Genomic DNA, 20,139 nt, shown 5'->3' with positions numbered 1-20,139 from the left:
CGGCATGCCTGCAAAGGGTCCGCTGGTCCCGCGGCTTCGGCAGACCTCCTGTCGGCTGCCACCGAATTCGTGAGACCGGGGACCTCCTGCAGGCAAGCCGCCGAAGGCAGCCTGCCTGCCGTGTTTGGGGCAGCAAAATGCCTAGAGCCACCCCTGGATGTGAGAGGAACTGACAACATCTGAGGGGTAAAGAATACAATGTCTTGTTGATGATGTGAAGATGTCCATAGAACTGAAGGGCGCTACGTAAGCTCTATGTAAAGGCTCTGCCCTGATGAGTGTAGAAGGGTCTGCTTCAGATATTGGTGGGGGTGCGGGCCGCTGGGTTTTGGTGTCCCTTGTGTAGCTTGCCTGTCCCATAAGGTCATGTGATGGGGAACTTAGTAGGCGTGGCTCTCTCCCAACCTGCTAATGGCTGAGGGAGTGGAGATTTCTTCCAAGGGAGCTATGGACTTTAAAGGCCTTTCATGGAAAAGTCATGCTGGTCCTTAAATACCTCATTTGGAAAGAGCCAAGCAAATTATTAGAAATGCAAGAAAGCTAAAATTACATTACTCTCTCTAAAAATGCAGAAAATACATTTGAAGAACCTCTGTGACAGTCTGGTATTGGTAACAAGTATCTGAAATCATGGGGGAGGGATAGCTCAGTGGTTTGAGCATTGGCCTGCTAAACCTAGGGTTGTGAGTTCAATTCTTGAGGGGGCTATTTGAGGAACTGGGGTAAAAATCTGTCTGGGGATTGGTCCTGCTTTGAGTAGGGGGTTGGACTAGATGATCTCCTGAGGTCCCTTCCAACCCTGATAATCTATGATTCTTATTTCTCTCTCCTGTTTTAATTTGTGAAGGTGGCAATTCCTATTGAAGATGTGAACCGCAGTCATTTAAGGTTTACATTCCGTCACAGATCATCACAGGACTGTAAGTACTTCAGTCTTGTTTCCCTGTTGCTTCCGTCAATTCCTGGTGCCTGAATGGAGAGATTGTTTCTGGCTATTTGTGTGTGGATGAGGTACTTCTACTACCACTACTATTTATTTATTTATTATCGTAGCACTTGGGAGCTCCATTGCACTAGGTGCTGTACAGCTTGTCTTTTTTCCTCTGTTTCCTCTCCCTCTCCTGATAGTCTTCATGCCCTCTTCCTTCTTCCTAAGTCACCAAATGAAAGACACAGTAAATAAATCAAATGCCAGCTTTGCCTTAAGCAAGAGGGCATGGGTAGATAGATAGGTAAGTAGGAGGTGAGGAGCCACCTATTTCAGATGAGGAAAATGGAGACAGGGAATTTGACTTGGTTGAGAGACACTGTGGTCTTGGGTACGTAAGGCAGTTTAGGCCTGGGTTCTAATCCTGGTTCTGATACTGACCTGCTGTTGGTTTTCAAATTATGGTTTGGATATGCAAGCCATTTTGCTTCCTGCAACTCCCACTGATTTTCCTTTAAAATCATTAGCAGTTGAGATACTCTGAGCCCTCCAGAATGATGCCTTGTTACTAAGCATTTTCCATATGTTAGCAATTACTGTTCTAGTAATAGAAGGAGGATTTACTTTGGCTGTGGCTACACTTAGCACTTCAAAGCGCTGCCGCGGTAGCGCTGCCGCGGCAGCGCTTTGAAGCGCTAAGTGTAGTCAAAGCGCCAGCGCTGGGAGAGAGCTCTCCCAGCGCTGTCCGTACTCCACCTTCCTGTGGGGAATAACGGACAGCGCTGGGAGCCGCGCTCCCAGCGCTGGGGCTTTGACCACACTGGTGCTTTGCAGCGCCGCAATTTGCAGCGCTGGAGAGGGTGTGTTTTCACACCCTGCTGCAGCGCTGCAAATTTGTAAGTGTAGCCAAGCCCTTTGACTGTGATAGCGTTCATTTGATATAGGTATTATATATGATTGTCTTGGATAATATGTCACACTCCACGCGGTATAGCTCCCGGGGCACAAAACTCCCTGACAGACGTGCTTAGCTGGACCTGGTACCTCAGTCATGAGTGGGCATTCCACAACCCCATTTTCTGTTTCATCTGCCATGCTTAGGGCACCCCTCGCCGAGGACCTTTTCACCACTTGTGAAAATTGCAAGTTACTCCTCTACTGCTCAAAGGATGCCGGGGCCTTAATTCCCAGGGTGATGCTTGTCCCATGGCAAGGTGGTCTCTGATATGCCTTTCCCTCCATCCCCCTTCTGCTCTAAAATCTGTGCAAGATCTGCCATGACCGAGCCATGGTCCTCCTAGTATCTACTCAGACTCTCAGGGCCCCTCCCCACAATCTGTCTCCCTGATCTGCCAGACAGTCTCACCCAGGACCAGGGCAGAGTCCGACATCGCAGCCCAGGCCTGCTTCAGCTGACGGCCTCGTTTTTGGATGGGGATCGCATGTAGACCATGCCTGCTTGACACCAGTGCAACATGTACTTATGTACAGCAGATGAGATTCCACATAGGTTTGCTACGCGGTGAAGTGGAAGTTTTTCATGTCCTGGGTGCAACGCCAGTGTCTCCCCCTCAAAGACATCTTTGTCCCCCTTATCCTGGACTACCTCTTAGAACTTAAGACCTCAGGCTTCGGCTTTAGCTCTGTCTGGGACCACCTGGCAGCTCTTAGTGCCTTCCTCCCACCGGTAGACAGATACTTGGTGTTTACTCACCCTATCACTGCCCGATTTCAGAAAGGGCTGATGAACAGCTTCCTACCGGTCCTTAAACCTACCCCTCCCTGGGACCTCAATCTTGTGCTCTCTGCCCTCACCAGACCTCCCTTCGTGCCCCTGGCCATGTGTTTCCCCTCACACTTACCCATGAAGGTCATCTTTCTCCTGGCCATCACTTCTGCCAGGTAGGTCAGAGACTTGGAAGACATGATGGCTGACCCCCGCCCCACATATATGGTCTTTCATAAGGACAAAGTCTCATTACACCTTCACCCTTAGTTTCTCTCGAAAATAGTCTCTGAGTTCCACCTCAGCCAGTCTATCCATCTTCTGGTCCTCCATCCTAAACTGCATGCCACTCCCACGCACAGGACTCTGCACTCCTTGGTCGTCTGCTGTGCACTCGCGTTCTACCTAGACAGAACCTGTGCCTTCCGCGCCTCTCCACACCTTCTCATAGCCACTGCAGAGCAGTTGAGGAGCCTGGCCCTCTCCTCACAGCCTTTTATCCAAGTGGGTCTCTACTTGCATCACAGAGTGCTATGCGCAGTCCAATGCCACACCGCCCGGCAGAATTATGGTCCACTCCACGAGGGCGTAAGCAACCATCTCTGCCCCCCGTTGGACATCCACTAGCACAATATCTGCTGAGTGGCAACCTGGCCGCTCTCTACATACCTTCACTGCCCGCTATGCCATCGACCAAGGGGCAGCCGAAGATGTGACTGTGGGCCATGCCATCCTGCAGGCGGTGAGACCTTTTGCATCCTGGCACCCACCTCCAAGCTGACCACTGCTTGATACGCAAACGTGTTTGGAATACATTTAGGGACCTTCACTCAAAGAAGAAGAGGTTACTTATCTATAACTGGAGGTTCTTTGAGATGTGTGGTCTCTATTTGTATTCCAATACCCATCCACCATCCCCTGTGCTGTGCACAGCTCTATTCAGCAGTAAGAGGGTGACGGAGGGTGTGTCAGCTCGCATGGCCTCTTATAACCTCTCCTGGAACACGAGGCAACATATGACACGTACATGGGTCAACAGATGCTGCTGCTGAAAACCTTCTGGTTTCGGCACATGGTGCACATGCACACCTGCATTGGGAATACAAATAGGGACCATGCATCTCGAAGAACCTCCAGTTGCAGGTAAGTGACCTCCTCATCTGTATTGCAGTGTAATTATGTGGCAGGCTTTCATTAAGGATGCTTATGTGTGGGCTGCTTTGGGGCAAGGACTGTCTTTTTGTTCTGTGTTGGGATAGTGACCAGCATAATGGGTCCTGAGCCATAAGTAGGGCTCCTAGGTGCAACGGTAATACAAATAATAAATTGTAGTAATAAAATAGCTGAGAACATATCATTCCAGGTATAAGAGATACTGACTTGTTGCTCTGTCAAACAGTAATTTGGGGAATTGTATAAAAATGTAGGTCAAGATTTTAAAACATTGGTGCCTCAATTTAGGCTTTTAAATCCATAAGCAGCCTAACTTTCAGAAGTACTGAGCGACCAGCAGCTCCAAAGAGTTCAGTTTTTAGGCACCTGTGTTTGAAAATCTTTATTTTACTATCTAGCTTGTCTTGCATATAGAGGACTTACATGAGGGGAGGGATAGCTCAGTGGTGTGAGCATTGGCCAGCTAAACCCAGGGTTGTGAGTTCAACCCTTGAGGGGGCCATTTAGGGATCGGGGGCAAAAATCTGTCTGGGGATTGGTCCTGCTTTGAGCAGGGGGTTGGACTAGATGACCTCCTGAGGTCCCTTCCAACCCTGATATTCTATGATTCTAAGACTGCATCCTTATTACATTTCTTAGCCCTTTTCCTGCATATGGGAAGCCGTATCACTGTCAGACCATTTTTAAATTATCTTTCCTTGAGATATTGGAGGAGTGTCTCTGTCAATATCAATTACTTAAACTATGCTATGTGTCTTATTTTTTTTAACAGCCAAAGATAAGTCAGAGAAAATATTTGCTTTAGCATTTGTGAAGCTGATGAGATACGATGGAACAACTTTAAGGGATGGAGAGCATGATCTTATAGTGTACAAGGTATAATTTTAAAGATATTTGCTTCAGTCTTTGCACAGATTTGTTTACTGTGAAAGCTTCACTTTATGGAATCTATTACACATCGGTCTAGTTGTAAGTACATGCAAAATACTATATTAAAAGAACATTGTTAGCAGAGTCAAGCAGTGGAAACGTAAAAGGGATGGGAGGTAATGGAGGTTCATTTCTGTATGGCTCTTTCAGAATGATGCCCAGAGGGCTCAGCAGGACCCAGCAGCATGTACCGTACAATTGGGATATTCGGAAAATTGAGGGACAAGTCTTGAACAAGTGCAAGATGTACTGTGCATGTGGAAATGCTGATTTTGTAGGGCTTGTAATTTGGCTGCATATGGATGGATTTTCATGGGAGAGCAAAAAAAGCATGCCTTTGGCCATGTGAAATTTCACGTTCCTGCTCCAAATCATGTAGGTGCTAGAGCTGTTCAGGCCTTTTTAAAAAAACGAACAAACAGACTTTAACCTGAAATTTCTCTAAAACCAGAACAAACGTAAAGTACATAGACCGTAAATGGTTGCATAGAGATTTAGGATAAATACCTTTATTCCTGTTTGAGAATGTACTATATAACTTTGTTCTTTATTATTTTAATTATTTTTCATGTTATGTTTTGATTAAAAAAAAATCTTGCAGGCAGAAGCAAAGAAGTTGGAGGATGCCTCAACATACTTAAGCTTGCCATCCACTAAAATAGAATTGGAAGAAAAAGGGCATGCCACAACTGGGAAGAGCATGCAAAACCTTGGAAGTTGCACCATCAGCAAAGATTCTTTCCAGATTTCTACTCTTGTTTGTTCAACAAAACTCACTCAGAATGGTGAGTTGTTAGAAGACATGTTTCTCCACCCTATGTGCCCCCTTAACTTCCCCCCATTTATCAGTGGGGAGGAAATGTAGTAGTATTTTCTTTTATTTAGGGGATTTTATACTGCTTGTGAAGGGTTTTGATCAACAGCCCTGGCCAATGAAGTCCTGTCTAGACACAGCACAAGTACAGTAAGAGAATTGGCAGTGTAGCATCCAAACCTTGCTCAGCCTATATACTTTAGTCCAGCTCTGCCTAGGGATAAGAAAATATTTCCATGCCCATTTAAGCCAAGGTCCTTCTGGGTGTAAAACAGGGCACGATAGGCTTTATCTAAAACTTTAGTTTCTAGCATGGGTGCAAACAGGTGTGTGGGAGAAGATGATGGAACACATTCCTAGTATCCCTTCAAAGTGCCTCTGTGTATAGAAGAGCTGGTAAAGACGGTGGTGGAATGGCTATGGTCCCCAGTGGGCTGCCTTATATAATTTTCATTGTGTGTGCAGGGTTCGCCAAGTGACAAGTTCCACCCTCTTTTTATGTCTGGCACAGAGACCAGAGCAGGGATGGATAGAAGGGTGTGGGAGGGAGGAGGAAGTTGCCAAGCCTCACCCTCTCTGTAGAAAGTGCCCCATGGCTAGAGTTTAAGGATTGGGCATGGAGTGGCAGGGATGTGGTTAGCATCATAGTATCTCCTCTAAACCCATCAGCCTCAGACCTGCTTTTCATGCTCCTTTGGCAGCCTCTGGTATAGTCACTGGTACAGCTCACGGGTCACTGAAGCAACTGACCCTCTTCTCCAGCCCGCTCTTTTGTTTTCACTCTGTTCCCATGGAGTGATCAGCCTCCTTCCTTGCTTCTAGATTAGTGGATAGGATTCAGGATATGGGGTAGGGGAGGTCATCTGGGGGTGATGGAGTCCTCTTGGGAAAGGAGGTAGTCATTATAGGAGTCACCAGGGGGAGCGGGATCAGGTAGTACTTGGAGGCTGGCTATTTTAGTGATGTATGGTGGGATCCCAGACTTTGGAGGCCAGAAGGAATCTAGCCTAGAGGGGGTCTAACCTAATGAACACAAGTCCTCTGCAGTATGTAATTTCTCTGTCCTCTCTTTCAAAAATGTAGTTGGATCTGTGCCTTTGAGATAGCTTAACTTAATTGACAGTTCATACACATAGTATTTTGGAATACTTCAATATTGAATTGACACAGGTTAATTAAAACTTTCAATGGATTTAATACCATTAATGACTGTGTTGATCTGTACCCCTCTTTCACTTGTATTTTACATAAGTGCTTATAAATACACATATTGTGTAAAGTGTACAATACTGAGTGATGTGTTACTGCCAGCAACCGTTAAGATTGTCCTGTAAATATATTCTTTATTCAGTTCCTATCCAAGTAGAAAAATCACAGGTCTGACATGACTTCGTAGTCACCTCACAATTATACTGCAGTACTTTGTGACATCTCTGAAACATATTCCTGTTGTTTTATATTCAAAGCACATAAGATTCACTGCAGTCAACCAATATTATGGCATAAGGAGATACTTAGCAATAATTCTGAAATAATTTTTGAATTGCAACCCAAATATATGATAACATCCTAATGATAACACAGTAATTTTATAGTTTTATAAAATGTAGCTGACAGAATCCAATATAGAGGGTTGCACTGCTGGAAACATTATTTTAGTTTGTGATTAATAATATTTATTGTTACAGTTTTTCTTATATGTTTGCTAATTAATGTTAGTAGTATTCAGAAGTTTGGTCAATACGTTAATGGGACCTAGGCCTGGTCTACACTACGAGTTTATACCGAATTTAGCAGCGTTAAACCAAATTAACCCTGCACCCGTCCACACAACGAAGCCCTTTATTTCGATATAAAGGGCTCTTAATACCGATATCTGTACTCCTCCCCGATGAGGGGAGTAGCGCTGAAATCGGTATTGCCATTTCGGATTAGGGTTAGTGTGGCCGCAATTCGACGGTATTGGCCTCCGGGAGCTATCCCACAGTGCACCATTGTGACCGCTCTGGACAATAATCTGGAGTCGGATGCACTGGCCAGGTAGACAGGAAAAGCCCCGCGAACTTTTGAATTTCATTTCCTGTTTGCCCGGTATGGAGAGCTGATCAGCACAGGTGACCATGCAGAGCTCATCAGCACAGGTAACTATGCAGTTTGAGAATCGAAAAAGAGTTCCATCATGGACCACAAGGGAGGTACTGGGTCTGATCGCTATATGGGGAGAGGATTCCGTGCTAACAGAACTCCATTCCAAAAGACAAAATGAAAAAACATTTGAAAAAATTTCCAAGGCCACGATGGAGAGAGGCCACATCAGGGACTCAGTACAGTGCCGTGTGAAAGTTAAGGAGCTCAGACAAGCCTACCAGAAAACCAAAGAAGCAAACAGAAGGTCCGGGGCAGGGCCGCAAACATGCCACTTCTACGCTGAGCTGCATGCAATTCTAGGGGTGTCCGCCACCACTACCCCACCCCTGTCCATGGATTCTGAGGTGAAGGTAATCTTAGCCTTGCCTGAGGATGCGGACAGGGAAGATGAGGAGGAGGAAGAGGAGGACGAGCTTGCAGAGAGCACACAGCACTCCGTTCTCCCCAACAGCCAGGAGCTTTTTCTCAGCCTGACAGAAGTACCCTCCCAGCCTTCCCAAGCCACTATCTCAGACAATGAAGCCATGGAAGGGACCTCTGGTGAGTGTACCTTTTGTAAATATAAAACATGGCTTAAAAGAAAGCATTTTTTAATGATTAATTTGCCCTGAGGACTTGGGATGCATTCGCGGCCAGTACAGTTACTGGAAAAGTCTGTTAACATGTTTGGGGATGGAGCGGAAATCCTCCAGGGACATCTCCATGAAGCTCTCCTGGAGGTACTCCAAAAGCCTTTGCAGAAGGTTTCTGGGCAGCGCAGCCTTATTCCGTCCTCCATGGTAGGACACTTGACCACGCCATGCATGTAGCAAGTAATCTGGTATCATTGCATGACAAAGCCTAGCTGCGTATGGTCCCGGTGTTTGCTGGCATTCAAGCAACATCCGTTCTTTATCTCGCTGTGTTATCCTCAGGAGAGTGATATCGTTCATGGTAACCTGGTTGAAATATGGGAATTTAATTAAGGGGACAGAGATGGCCATTCCTACTGGGCTGTTTGCCTGTGGCTGAAAAGAAATCCTTCCCTGCAGTTAGCCAGCCGGGGGGGGGGGGGGGGGGATTGGCGCTGAGCTTTTTCGCGTTTGGCGTTTTTCGCAGTGGGGGTGGGGGAGGGGTGGGTAGCAGGGATCTTCCGTGATACCAGCCACGTGGTGGGGGGAGGGGTAAAGCGATCATCCCAGAGAATTGGAGGGGGGGTGGGTTTCTGGTGCTGCACGTTAACAGGAAAGAAGCAGCACTCAGCGGCCTTTGCTTGCTATTTGGGAAAGGAGGGCGCTGGATATATGAAGGCTGCAGAAGCCGAAAGACAATGGCTTACCATGGCCGCATGCAAGCCAAATTCTGCTGCCCGGACCTGCGTCTGTGATCTCTAATACCAAAGACGCAGGCACTCAATATTAAGATGCAAAATGCGACCTTGTACTGAAATCACATGTGCTATGTAAGGTGAATAGTGTTGTTCACCAGGAAAGAGTATAACCATTGTTCTTTAAAATGTATCTTTTAAAATACTTCTCTCCCTTTTTTCCCTCCCTCCTGCAGCTGCACATTTTTCAAGCCTCCCTCCTCCGTCCCGAAGACTATCTCGGATAAGGCGGTGAAAAAAAAGACGCAAGACGAAATGTTCTCGGAAATCATGGAAGTGACCCGCAATGAAAGAGCTCATCTGAATGAGTGGAAGGACGTGGTATCAAAGTACAGGAAAGATGCCAGTGAACGTGAGGAGAGGAGAGACGCTTGAGATGAGAGGTGGCGGCAGGAAGATCAGAGGAGGCATGATGCAACACTGGGGCTGCTGCGTGATCAAACTGACATGCTCCAGCGTCTGGTGGAGCTTCAGGAACGGCAGCAGGATCACAGAGTGCCGCCGCAGCCCCTGTATAACCACCCTCCCCCCTCACCATGTTCCATATCCTCCTCACCCAGACGTGTAAGAACGCGTGGGGGGAGGCTCCGTGCACCCGCCCACTCCACCCCAGTGGACAGCCCAAGCAAAAGGCTGTCATTATTTTGAAATTTTTTTAGTGGCCTTTTCCTTCCCTCCTATCCTCCTCCCAAACCTCACCCTCTACTAGGTCCATGTATTTGGCCAAGTGGAAGCGTTTCTCCTGGTGGTGTGCTCTGAGCAATGCTGCCCCTCTGGAGGCACCAGTGCCTACCATCTTAGACTATCTCTTGGATGAAACTGCTAGGCCCTGCTGTTTCAAGGACATCAGAGTACACCTAGCAGGGATTTCGGCCTTCCACCCGGGCAAAAATGGGTGCTCGGTCTTCTCCAATCCCATGGTCAGCAGGTTCCTCAAGGGATTGGAATGTCTGTACCTGCAAATTCGGTATCCAGCCCCTATGTGGGACCTCCACCTGGTCCTATCCAGAATCCTGGGTGCCCCTTTTGAGCTGATGGCCACTTGCTCACTCCTGTACCTTTCCTGGAAAACAGCTTTCCTCATCGCTATCACCTTGGCGAGATGTGTGTCGGAGCTTAGAGCCCTTACGTTGGACCCACAGTATACAGTGTTTCATAAGGACAAGGTAGAGCTGCAACCACACCCTGCCTTCCTTCCTAAGGCGGTGTCTGCTTTCCAAGTCAACCAAGACATCTTCCTTTTGGTCTTCTATCCGAAGCCGCACGCTTCTTGATGAGAACAACAGCTGCACTCCCTAGACGTTTGCAGGGCCCTCGCCTTTTACATCGAACGAACAAAACCTTTTAGGAGGACGACCTAGCTGTTCGTAGCTGTGCCAGACTGGATGAAGGTCTCCACCCAGCGCATCTCGTCTTGGATCACATCTTGCATCTGTGCGTGCTATGACTTGGCGAGTGTCCCAACTACGTACCTTACTGCCCACTCCACCCATGCTCAAGCTTCCTCTTCCGCCTTCCTGGCTCATGTACCCATACGGGAGATATGTAGGGCAGCAACCTGGTCATCGGTGCATACCTTTGCTTCCCACTACGCGATTGCCCAACAGTCAAGGGGTGATGTGGCATTTGGCTCAGTGGTTCTCCACTCTGCGACGTCTCACTCCGACCCCACCGCCTAGGTCAGGCTTGGGAGTCACCTAATTGGAATCGATATGAGCAAACACTCGAAGAAGAAAAGATGGTTACTCATCTTTGTAACTGTTCTTATTCTTGGAGATGTGTTGCTCATATCCATTCCAAATCTTCCCTCCTTCCCCTCTGTCAGAGTAGCCGGCAAGAAGGAACTGAGGGGGCGCTGGGTCGACTGGGGCATATATCCGGCGCCATAAGGGCGCCACTCCAGGGGGCGCCTCAGCTGACCCACCGAGTGTTGCTAGGGTAAAAATCTTCCGACGATCGTGCACGCGGCATGCGCACTCCTAATTGGAATGGACGTGCGCAACACATCTCGAAGAAAAACAGTTACCAAGGTGAGTAACCGTCTTTTTCTCAGCCTCCTTTTTAAAAGTACCTTTAGCAAATGTAATGCACTTTTTTTAAAATAGCAGTGCTTTCATAATAAAAAGCGTAGTCTGTATGCTATAGCACTAAGGTATCCTTATCATAATTAATATTGATTTTTGAATTTCTTAAGTTTCCATGGATGACATTCTCAGAGTAAATGCACGTGAAAGTAGGAATATAGTGGTACTAGATTTCAGCAATGCAGATATACAGTAGTGAAATATGTGAACAGCCAATAAAAATGACTAACTTGGAAGTGAAGTTTTTATTTATGATGAATATAGTCATGGTATATGAATGAGAGCATAACTCCTGCAGCACATAATAATTGAATGTTTTTCTCACTTCTAGTGGATCTCTTGGGGCTTTTGAAATGGCGATCTAACACAAACTTGCTGCAGCAGAATTTGAGACAGCTGATGAAAGTTGATGGTGGTGAAGTGGTTAAGGTAACAAACAAGTTAAATTTTTAAAATGAATTTGATATTTTAATTTTTGTGTCCTCTGTGTTAGGTATTTATATGGCTCCCATTAATGTAGTATATGAGTGTCTTGCAATCTTTAATGTATGTGTCCTCACAACACCCCTGTAAAGGAACTACTTTTAAATACAGATATGTAAAGCACAGGTTTTTAAAATATAGATATTTTGAATACTGCAGTAAACTTGCTTTTATATGCACATTTAAATGCCAAAAGGGATTTTTATTTAAACAGTACAATCAAAACTTCTTGAAATTATTGCTGAGGGAGAGTGCCTCAATCATTGTGAGATAATAAAATGCATAGCAAAAGTTCAATTCTCTAAATAAATATTAAGTGCATTTTATTATGTTTGAATGTGGAGTGCAAGTATCACATTTCAGCAAGTGGTGCTAATATTTTTTTTAATTATGTTTCCTGCTGAAGATGTAGCTGGGCCAAATAATTTACACTTGCCAAGGCCATAAGGGCATTGAGTGATTGTAGAGACCAACAGAAAGACAGGTTTATTTGTGGAAAACAATAGGCTTAGACTTTATTGGATACATTGTACTAAATCGAATCCAATAATGTCAGCAGAAGTAATATATCAGGAGTAGATGAACCTTAAGGGCCTTTATGCTTCTATTAACCAAATTAAAATTCAAATAAAGTAAAAAAGCACTAATGAATGCTTCATCTTAAGGAAATTTCGCACAGCTGAGACCAGAGCCATTGTTCTTTACTGACTAAGGAAAATATAGCCTCTTACACAGAACTTTGCAGAGTGGCCTTGTTTATTACATTTTTTGGCTTATATTTCTTGATAGCCATAGCTCAGTGCTGATGCTCACTGCCAACTAATGTTATCATGGGTAATCTTCATTGTTCTCCAAATTACCTTGGAGAGAATACAGCAGGCAAATACTTGCATGCTCAGTGATTACAAAAAATAACAGAATGTGACACAACTGAAAGTTAAAACGATATTTAGGTGAACCTCCCTTCCCCCTCCCACCACACTGCTGTTCCCCCACCGCTCCGCATACACTTTTGTAGACAGTGCAGGTGAAATCTTAGCCTCACTGAAGTCCATCAAAAAGCTCCCATTATTAATAGGGACATGCATCAATTAAATTTTTGCCCATGACTGAAGAGTTCTTATTTGATACGCTGGTCTTTAGCTTAGTTCTTTGTTTAAAAGACCATTGCTGACTGTTTCTGAAGTGTGAGAAAAATTTCTTAGTAGTTTAGTCTGTATAATATTGCATATTTATTATTCATTTCTAGTTTAACTGTTCCTTTCCCTTCCCCTCATTTGTTTTCCTTTAAACTACTTCCACTTTTCAATAATGTAATTTCTAATAATGTCTACTTGTCAAGAATATTAAATGTTCTGTTAATAAATGATTGATTCATAAATCTCCATCAAAATATCTTTACATACTGTACTAGTGTTCACACATCAATAGTGAACATACAAGAGACTTGTTTGGCATTTGACTCTCATCCTACATCAATAGTACCGGTAGAATGAATGCTGTCTTCTTTCAATGGAGATTCTAATTGTAATGGAGTTCTCCATATATGATATATAGACACAATAGTACAGAGCAGTAGTCCTTATTCATGACATCCCTCCCTAATTAATGTGTCCTCCTGCTAGTCTCCAAAGCACTGCCTCAATCTGCAGCAAGATGCTATTAGTAATTTGCTTGGGGTACGCCTGCCCTCTATGGCCTGGACAGCCTGGAATCTTTCTAGCCATCACTGGAAGTCCTCATTGCATGTGTTCAAAACTGCTCATACAACATGAGTTCTACAGATGAAAGCAAATGTGTGTGATGCCCACATGTGCAAAAAACATCCAGTCATGGCACTTTTTCATCTCTCTGTTTTGTTTTGAATGGAGTTTAGCCATGCTATCAAACCATCATATGCTCGGGAAAACTTTACTCACTCCCACTGAAAAGTGAATGTTTAAATACATACCAGTGTGAACTGCCATGTTGTTTCCCCTAATTAAATGAATATGACTGCAAGACACACATTGTTCTACTAAAAATTAAAACGTGAAGTCAAAAGCTGATTTCTGCCCCAAGCAGCGTGCCCATATGAAAATGATGTTGCAAGCTCTTCCTCTTCTATGCTGTTTGCCTCCAGATTTTAGTAGCATCATATTGTGGTTACAGATTCCTGGGGATGGAAATTGGTGGCCAACAGAGGATTACAGTGGATACTAAATAAAGTTAGCTTTTGATCATTACTCTACTCCTTTGGTTGATGGAGGATTCCGCCCCCTCCCCCCCCAATAAAATCTCTTGACAAAACAAATAGCTTACTCCACTCCTAAACGAGTCCGGCTACAGGAGAAAATTGCCTACCTGTTTCAATGGAGACAAAAGGCATTTGCTGCATAAAACTACATGTCCCTCCAAAATCTGAATCTGAGCGGTGATCCATTCACATGTTGGTCTGCCTGGGAGGAGCTGTTGTTTTCTGTCCATCTAGTAACACAGATTGCCCAGACACAGACTTATTGGTTGGTAAAACTAAATGCATCATGCAACCTGAAGAACTCCAACCCTATTAGCCTATGGTAGGAGGGAATATTAAATTATATGGTGTTAGAGCGCTTTTTCCCATTGTGCTTAAATCAAGTCCCCTTTACTAATCTGCTTTTACTTTCATGTTGTGCAGATCAGGGTGTCCTGCCAACTGTCTAGTGAAGATTCTTCCTCAGTTACAGTGATAGAGGCCTGTAGGTTTTATTGGGGGGGAGGGGGGGAGAAGAAGGTTGTGTGTGGTATTTCCAATGCCTGCATGTATGCTATTAGTTGACTGCTGTGGGTCTGTGAGTTCATGGAGCCATAAATAGCTATGTTGTATTTTCTGTTAATGTCAAGATAATTTCAAAGCATCTGAGTACTACTTGATTTATTTAGCATGAGTCTGACTTGCTTGTTTGTGTTTTGTACTGAGATACATGATCATGTCTCAAAAATTGCATGATTCTTTTTAATAACAGTATGTTAAGATTGAATTCTGAAACACTTGGTTGGTATATTCACTATAAAAATTAAAGGTTTCTCTTCAAGTACTCTGTGTGTGTGGCGGGGGGTGGGGGAGTGGAGTGGGGTGGTAATACATTTTCTGGCCAACTCTGATATATAAATACTAAATTTTATAAATTTTATAAAAACAAAATGTGGAAAAAAATTCTTCTATTTTCCAACTAACGTTTTTATTTTTATATTCTGCATAATGTAAAAATAAAAATTAGTGTGGAGATCCATGTAAAATATCAATTTGGGAAATTTAATCTCAAATTTCCTGTAAAATATAGTGACTGAATATTTACCTGCAGTTCCTACAAGATACACTGGATGCACTTTTTAACATCATGATGGAGAATTCAGAGAGTGAGACCTTTGACACCCTAGTGTTTGATGCTTTGGTAAGTTGACTTGTTTGTGCATAGATGTTTGGCTAAAATGTAAATTATATTGATTTATAGACTTAATTATGGTGTAGTAGGATTGTTGTTTTTAACTAAGGTCAGTCTGTGACTGTATGTTGCTATTGTGGCTCGTTTGAAATGATTCAACTGGTTAGCTCCTGAGAATATAGAAATTCAAATATTTTGTGGATAATGGAATAATTATACTAATTTAACAGGTATTTATCATTGGACTGATTGCTGACAGAAAATTTCAGCATTTTAATCCTGTCTTGGAAACCTACATTAAGAAACATTTCAGTGCTACTTTAGCCTACACGTAAGTTTTTAAAAATATTTTTCTACTGAAAAAATTGTTGTATAGAGTATCTCCAGATGGTGTTCACATTTCCTTTTGTATAATTTAAATAGATGTTTGCCTATAAACACGAAGAAACGTGGTTTTTTTTTGTTTTTGAGTAGGAGATATTCCTGCTTTCCTTTTTCAAATCTGAATTAATAGTAACAGTGCTGTCAATCCTGAGGCATGAAGCCCAGAGTTCCTCCTTTTAATGAGATGGTGATTTGAACTATTTCAGACATGTTTATGGAGAAATGTATAATAAATAAAACATGAAAACTGCCAATTATACTTGTGCAAGGAATAATAAATATTAAAAAAATTAAAATCCATCTTGCTTACAGTGTAAAATTGGTATTCTGCTTATCTTCTATTATGTGTACACCGTTGTCATCTTTAAGCAAAAACAAAACCACACAAAACAAAAACAAGCCCCCTCAACTTTCTTTTGCTATTTGCTACTTCAGACTGTTCTTGTTGGATACAAAACCAGTAATCGATAGCTTTGCTTGGCAACTTTCTCTTCCTCAGAATGGAGTTTGGCAGCCAACTTACCCTTATGATCTATGTGGGAAGAAAATGCATAGTGTGTGTTCACTTTAATGATAAGAACAAAATTATGTCTTCATTAGCTTCAGTAGGTTATATGTGTTTTAAAAATATCACTTATTGTATGTTTAAAATAAATCTAAAGATGGTGATTTTAAAACTAGGAGTTGTCTATATTCCAGTTTAAAAAGTGATTTCCAGTCAGGAAAAGTGAGGCTATAGAAGTGGTAATTTTGTTAGTCCGTAGAAACAAAATTTTAAAAATCCCAAAGTTGGAGACTAAGTCATTTTTTAATGTCAACTGCTACTGTCTATAATTTTGAAAAGGCAAGTTTTACAGGATCTATTTTGTCACTGCTGCAAAGTAAAGCCATATGCAAGGATACTAGATACAACCCTGCAGGGGCTATTAATTTAGATAGTATAATTAAATTTAGAAATCTACTCACAAATACTTATGATAATTCTTTGCACTTGCATAGCGCCTTTCACCTGAACATCTCAAGATTCAAAGGACTTTGTAAATATTAAGCCTGCTAATTCTCCTATGAAATACATGATGTTGTGCTCATTTTGTAGGCAGGTAAAGTGTGCAACAGAGAGGTTAAGGGAATTCCCCAGAGTCATAGCTAGTCACTGGTAAGGACAAGAATTGAATGAAGAGTCCTTACTCTCACATAATAAAATGCTTTCATGTTATCTGCACTAGCTGTGGCTAACATTGTTAAATTCTTCAGGAAGCAAAATTCTTAATTGGAAAAAGTACAAGTAACCTGTATTATTTTTTAATAGAAAGCTGACTAAAGTTTTAAGAAATTACGTGGATAATGCTGAGAAACCTGGTGTAACTGATCAACTTTTTAAAGCCATGAAAGCTTTGGAATACATCTTCAAATTTATCGTACGATCCAGAATATTGTTCAATCAGTAAGTATTAACAATTAAAAAAAACACCTTGGGGTTCATATTTTTTCCTTAACTATGATTTTTCTCTTTATTTAAAAATTACAATTGACATTAGAGAAGTTTGTGATGAGTTCTGGCTTTTTTTGTATTTACTGTAAATGTTGTGCCTACTAGTAGACTGGTATGAAACAAAGCATTTTTCATAAGGGCACTGGCTGTTTAAAGGTAAGAAGTATTGTGCAGTAAATAGAATATAATTTATTTATTCATAAAGCACTTGTTTACTCTGCACAAATTTGGCTTATCCCCAAAGTATAAGAAAATGTAACTTAGGCATTAGACAGAAGGAATAAGATTGAAGGTGCTAAAACCTTGTGAGGTGTGATGGTTTTATGGACATATTGCTACCGTTTATTTTATGGCCACACTGCTACTGGTTTTATAGCTTGTCCCTTGTCCCCTTAATCCCTTCCCAGCTACCAAACCCTAACTACACCTGTGATTCAGCATCCTTCTCTCAGCTGCCTTGCAAACGTAAACAGTGACTATATGTGGGTATATTTAAGCATGGACCTCACAGTGGGAGTGATACCTCAGTTTAGAAAGGGCACATAAGCGCTTCCATTGTTGCTCATAGCTTTCTGAATGTTGTAGGTGTCTGAAAACAGAAGGTTAGCATGGGAAGGCAGCCTTAACTGTGCCAGTTACTCTTGCTGTAATTAGAGTATTTGATGATGTAGTGAGGTGTAACAGCTTTATTAGCATGGGTTTAGAACGGCTGTGTTACTTACAAGTGGCAAACTAATGAGTTATGCTACTCATCTCAAACAATTCCAGTCAACCTTTTAAACCATACTACATTAGTATGAATTCTGCATATGTTACCAGGAACACTATTTTAGAAATATTTTGAGTGTCTTAAATTTATTAATATTTAAATTCTTTCATTCTCATGGCTAGGATTCCTTAGTTTTTAATCAACCTGTACAAACAGAGGGTAGAGAAAAGTGAAAACTAACAATCACCCCAGGTAGCACAGTGATATATAACAGTGTCATGGTTTTGTGATCCAATAGCTCAAAACGAATACTGTGCATGCCATTGGAAATCTGTGAAACTCTCATTGGCAATGTCATCAAGATAATAATTATTCTTCTTCGAGTGATTGCTCCAATGCATTCCAGTTAGGTGTGCGCGCCGCGCGTGCACGGCTTCTCCGGAACTTTTTTCCCTAGCAACTCCGGCGGGCCGGCTGGCGCCCCCTGGAGTGGCGCCGCTATGGCGCTAAATATATACCCCAGCCGGCCCGTCCGCTCCTCAGTTCCTTCTTACCGCCCGTGACGGCCGGTCGGAACTGTGGAGTGCTCGTTGGCCTCCACTGCCCTAGCTCTCCTATCTTGTATATATATAGTTAGTTGTTTAGTTAGTGATTAGAGTTATTATAGTTGTTATAGTGTAGTTGTTCTAGGTTTTAGTAAACGGTTAAGGGGGGTTTCCCCCCCTTTTCCCTTCCCGGTGCGGGCTCATGCCCAGGGCACCGGGCTTCAAGCCCTGCGCTGTGTGCCAAAGGCCGATGCCAATTGGCGATCCACACGACGCTTGCCTCCGTTGCCTCGGAGAAGGACATCGCACCGACAAGTGCGTTATCTGTTCTGCTTTTAAGCCGCGGACACGCAAAGAACGGGACTACAGGCTTAAGCAGATCCTTATGGAGGCGTCGCTCCAACCTTCGGCACCAGCGGCGCCGGCGCCGAGAACCTCTTCGGTGCAGAGCGCACCAGCGGCACCAGCCCGCTCCGGTACCGAGGCCCCGCAGGCTCCGCCTCCGGCGCCGAAGACCCGGCACCGCTCACTTTCGCCGACGAGAAAGCGCAAGCTCGCTAAAGCAGTAGCTAAGTCCCGCGCTGCAGACTCAGCTAAAGTGCTCGTGCCGCCTGCGCCCACAGTGGTGACTGTGCGCAGGGCAGACACCGTGCCGTTGACTCTGCAAGAGCCGTCGAGTCCGGCACCGCCACGCTCCCCGGCACCGTCCGGTGTTGAGCCAAGGCTGCCGACGACGCCGGAGACGTACTCCTCCGCGCGTGAGCTGATACAGCTCGTAGAGGCACCGAGCCCCCGGCGCCGCCGGTGCGGGCTGTCCCGTCGGCAGGAAAACCGGCGATGATGGTCCGACCGCCATCCACGGACCGCCGGCACGGTCGATGCTCTCGGTCCCGCTCAGGCTCCAGGAACCGACGCCGGTCACCGTCTAGCCGCTCAAGATCTCGGCACCGCTCTCCGTCGCGGTACCGATCGCCATCTCGCCGCCGGTCGCAGTCCCGGTACCGATCGTCATCTCGGTACCGGTCGCACTCCCGGCACCGGTCCAGGTCTCGATCGCCGTCGCGTCGACACCGCCGGAGGTCCCCGTCTCGGCACCGTTCCCGGCACCGGAACTCCCGCAGCCGCTCCCGGCACCGCAGGTCCGGCTCCCGGTCGAGCTCCCGGCACCGGTCGAGCTCCCGGCACCGCGGGGACCGATGGTCGCGGTCACCCTCTCGGTACCGGACGGACGGACATCGGGCCTCCATACCGCCTGGTGATATCCCACGGGCCTCGATTTCGGGCTCCGCCCCGCCCTGGCCGTCTCGCCCGGCATCTGTCGCCTCTGGCGCGGACGGCACCGGCTCATTGCCACCAACCCCACGCGACCACCCTCAAGGGGCTCAGCAGTGGGGCTTCTGGGTGCCCTGGGGTCACCATGAAGCGCAAGTCATTCCGCTTCCCCCAAGAGACGTTGCCGCGGAGCGCAGAGTTCCCGAAGCGACGATCAGTCGCCCCCCGGAGTCACCTCTCCGCGAGCCCTCGAGGCCGCAGGACCGCCAGTCCCCGGTCCAGCCTGCCCCAGCCGAGGCGCCTCTAACGGCCCCTCCCATGGAAACTATCGGACAGGCTATGTCCTCGTCATCGTCCCCGGACGAAGCGGTGGCTGGGACTTCTGCCAAAGACCCGCCCCCCATAGACCTTAAGGCCCACCAGGAGTTACTCCGTCGGGTCGCGACGTCCATGGGCCTCCCGGTGGCAGAGGTCCAAGAGGATGAGGACCCCATTACTAATGTGGTCGGCTCGGACACTCCTGTGCGCGTGGCGTTACCTTTTGTTAAGACTATACAGAAGAACGCTGCCACGCTCTGGCAAACGCCCGCGTCCATCCCTCCCACGGCTCGAGGGGTAGAACGGAAGTACTCAGCCCCCCCCACGGGCTATGAGTACTTATACTCGCACCCAACCCCG

General features: G+C 45.1%; 1 protein-coding gene across 2 annotated transcripts in view; it reads left to right on the top strand.

Moving 5' to 3' along the window:
• DOCK1 (dedicator of cytokinesis 1) overlaps nt 1–20,139 on the top strand; it is a 561,291-nt gene that overhangs the window by 96,768 nt on the left and 444,384 nt on the right. For both annotated transcript variants that reach the window (XM_045023408.1, XM_045023406.1), the window contains exons 16-22: nt 848–920; nt 4,600–4,703; nt 5,359–5,542; nt 11,501–11,598; nt 14,979–15,068; nt 15,290–15,390; nt 16,753–16,887. In XM_045023408.1, coding sequence (XP_044879343.1) covers nt 848–920; nt 4,600–4,703; nt 5,359–5,542; nt 11,501–11,598; nt 14,979–15,068; nt 15,290–15,390; nt 16,753–16,887 — 785 coding nt within the window. The remainder of the gene's footprint in view (nt 1–847; nt 921–4,599; nt 4,704–5,358; nt 5,543–11,500; nt 11,599–14,978; nt 15,069–15,289; nt 15,391–16,752; nt 16,888–20,139) is intronic.

Source organism: Mauremys mutica, chromosome 7 (assembly GCF_020497125.1).
Source record: "Mauremys mutica isolate MM-2020 ecotype Southern chromosome 7, ASM2049712v1, whole genome shotgun sequence".
Taxonomy (NCBI): Eukaryota; Metazoa; Chordata; order Testudines; family Geoemydidae; genus Mauremys; species Mauremys mutica.
The sequence above is the reverse complement of the archived record's forward strand: the minus strand, read 5'-3'. Positions and strand labels throughout refer to the sequence as shown.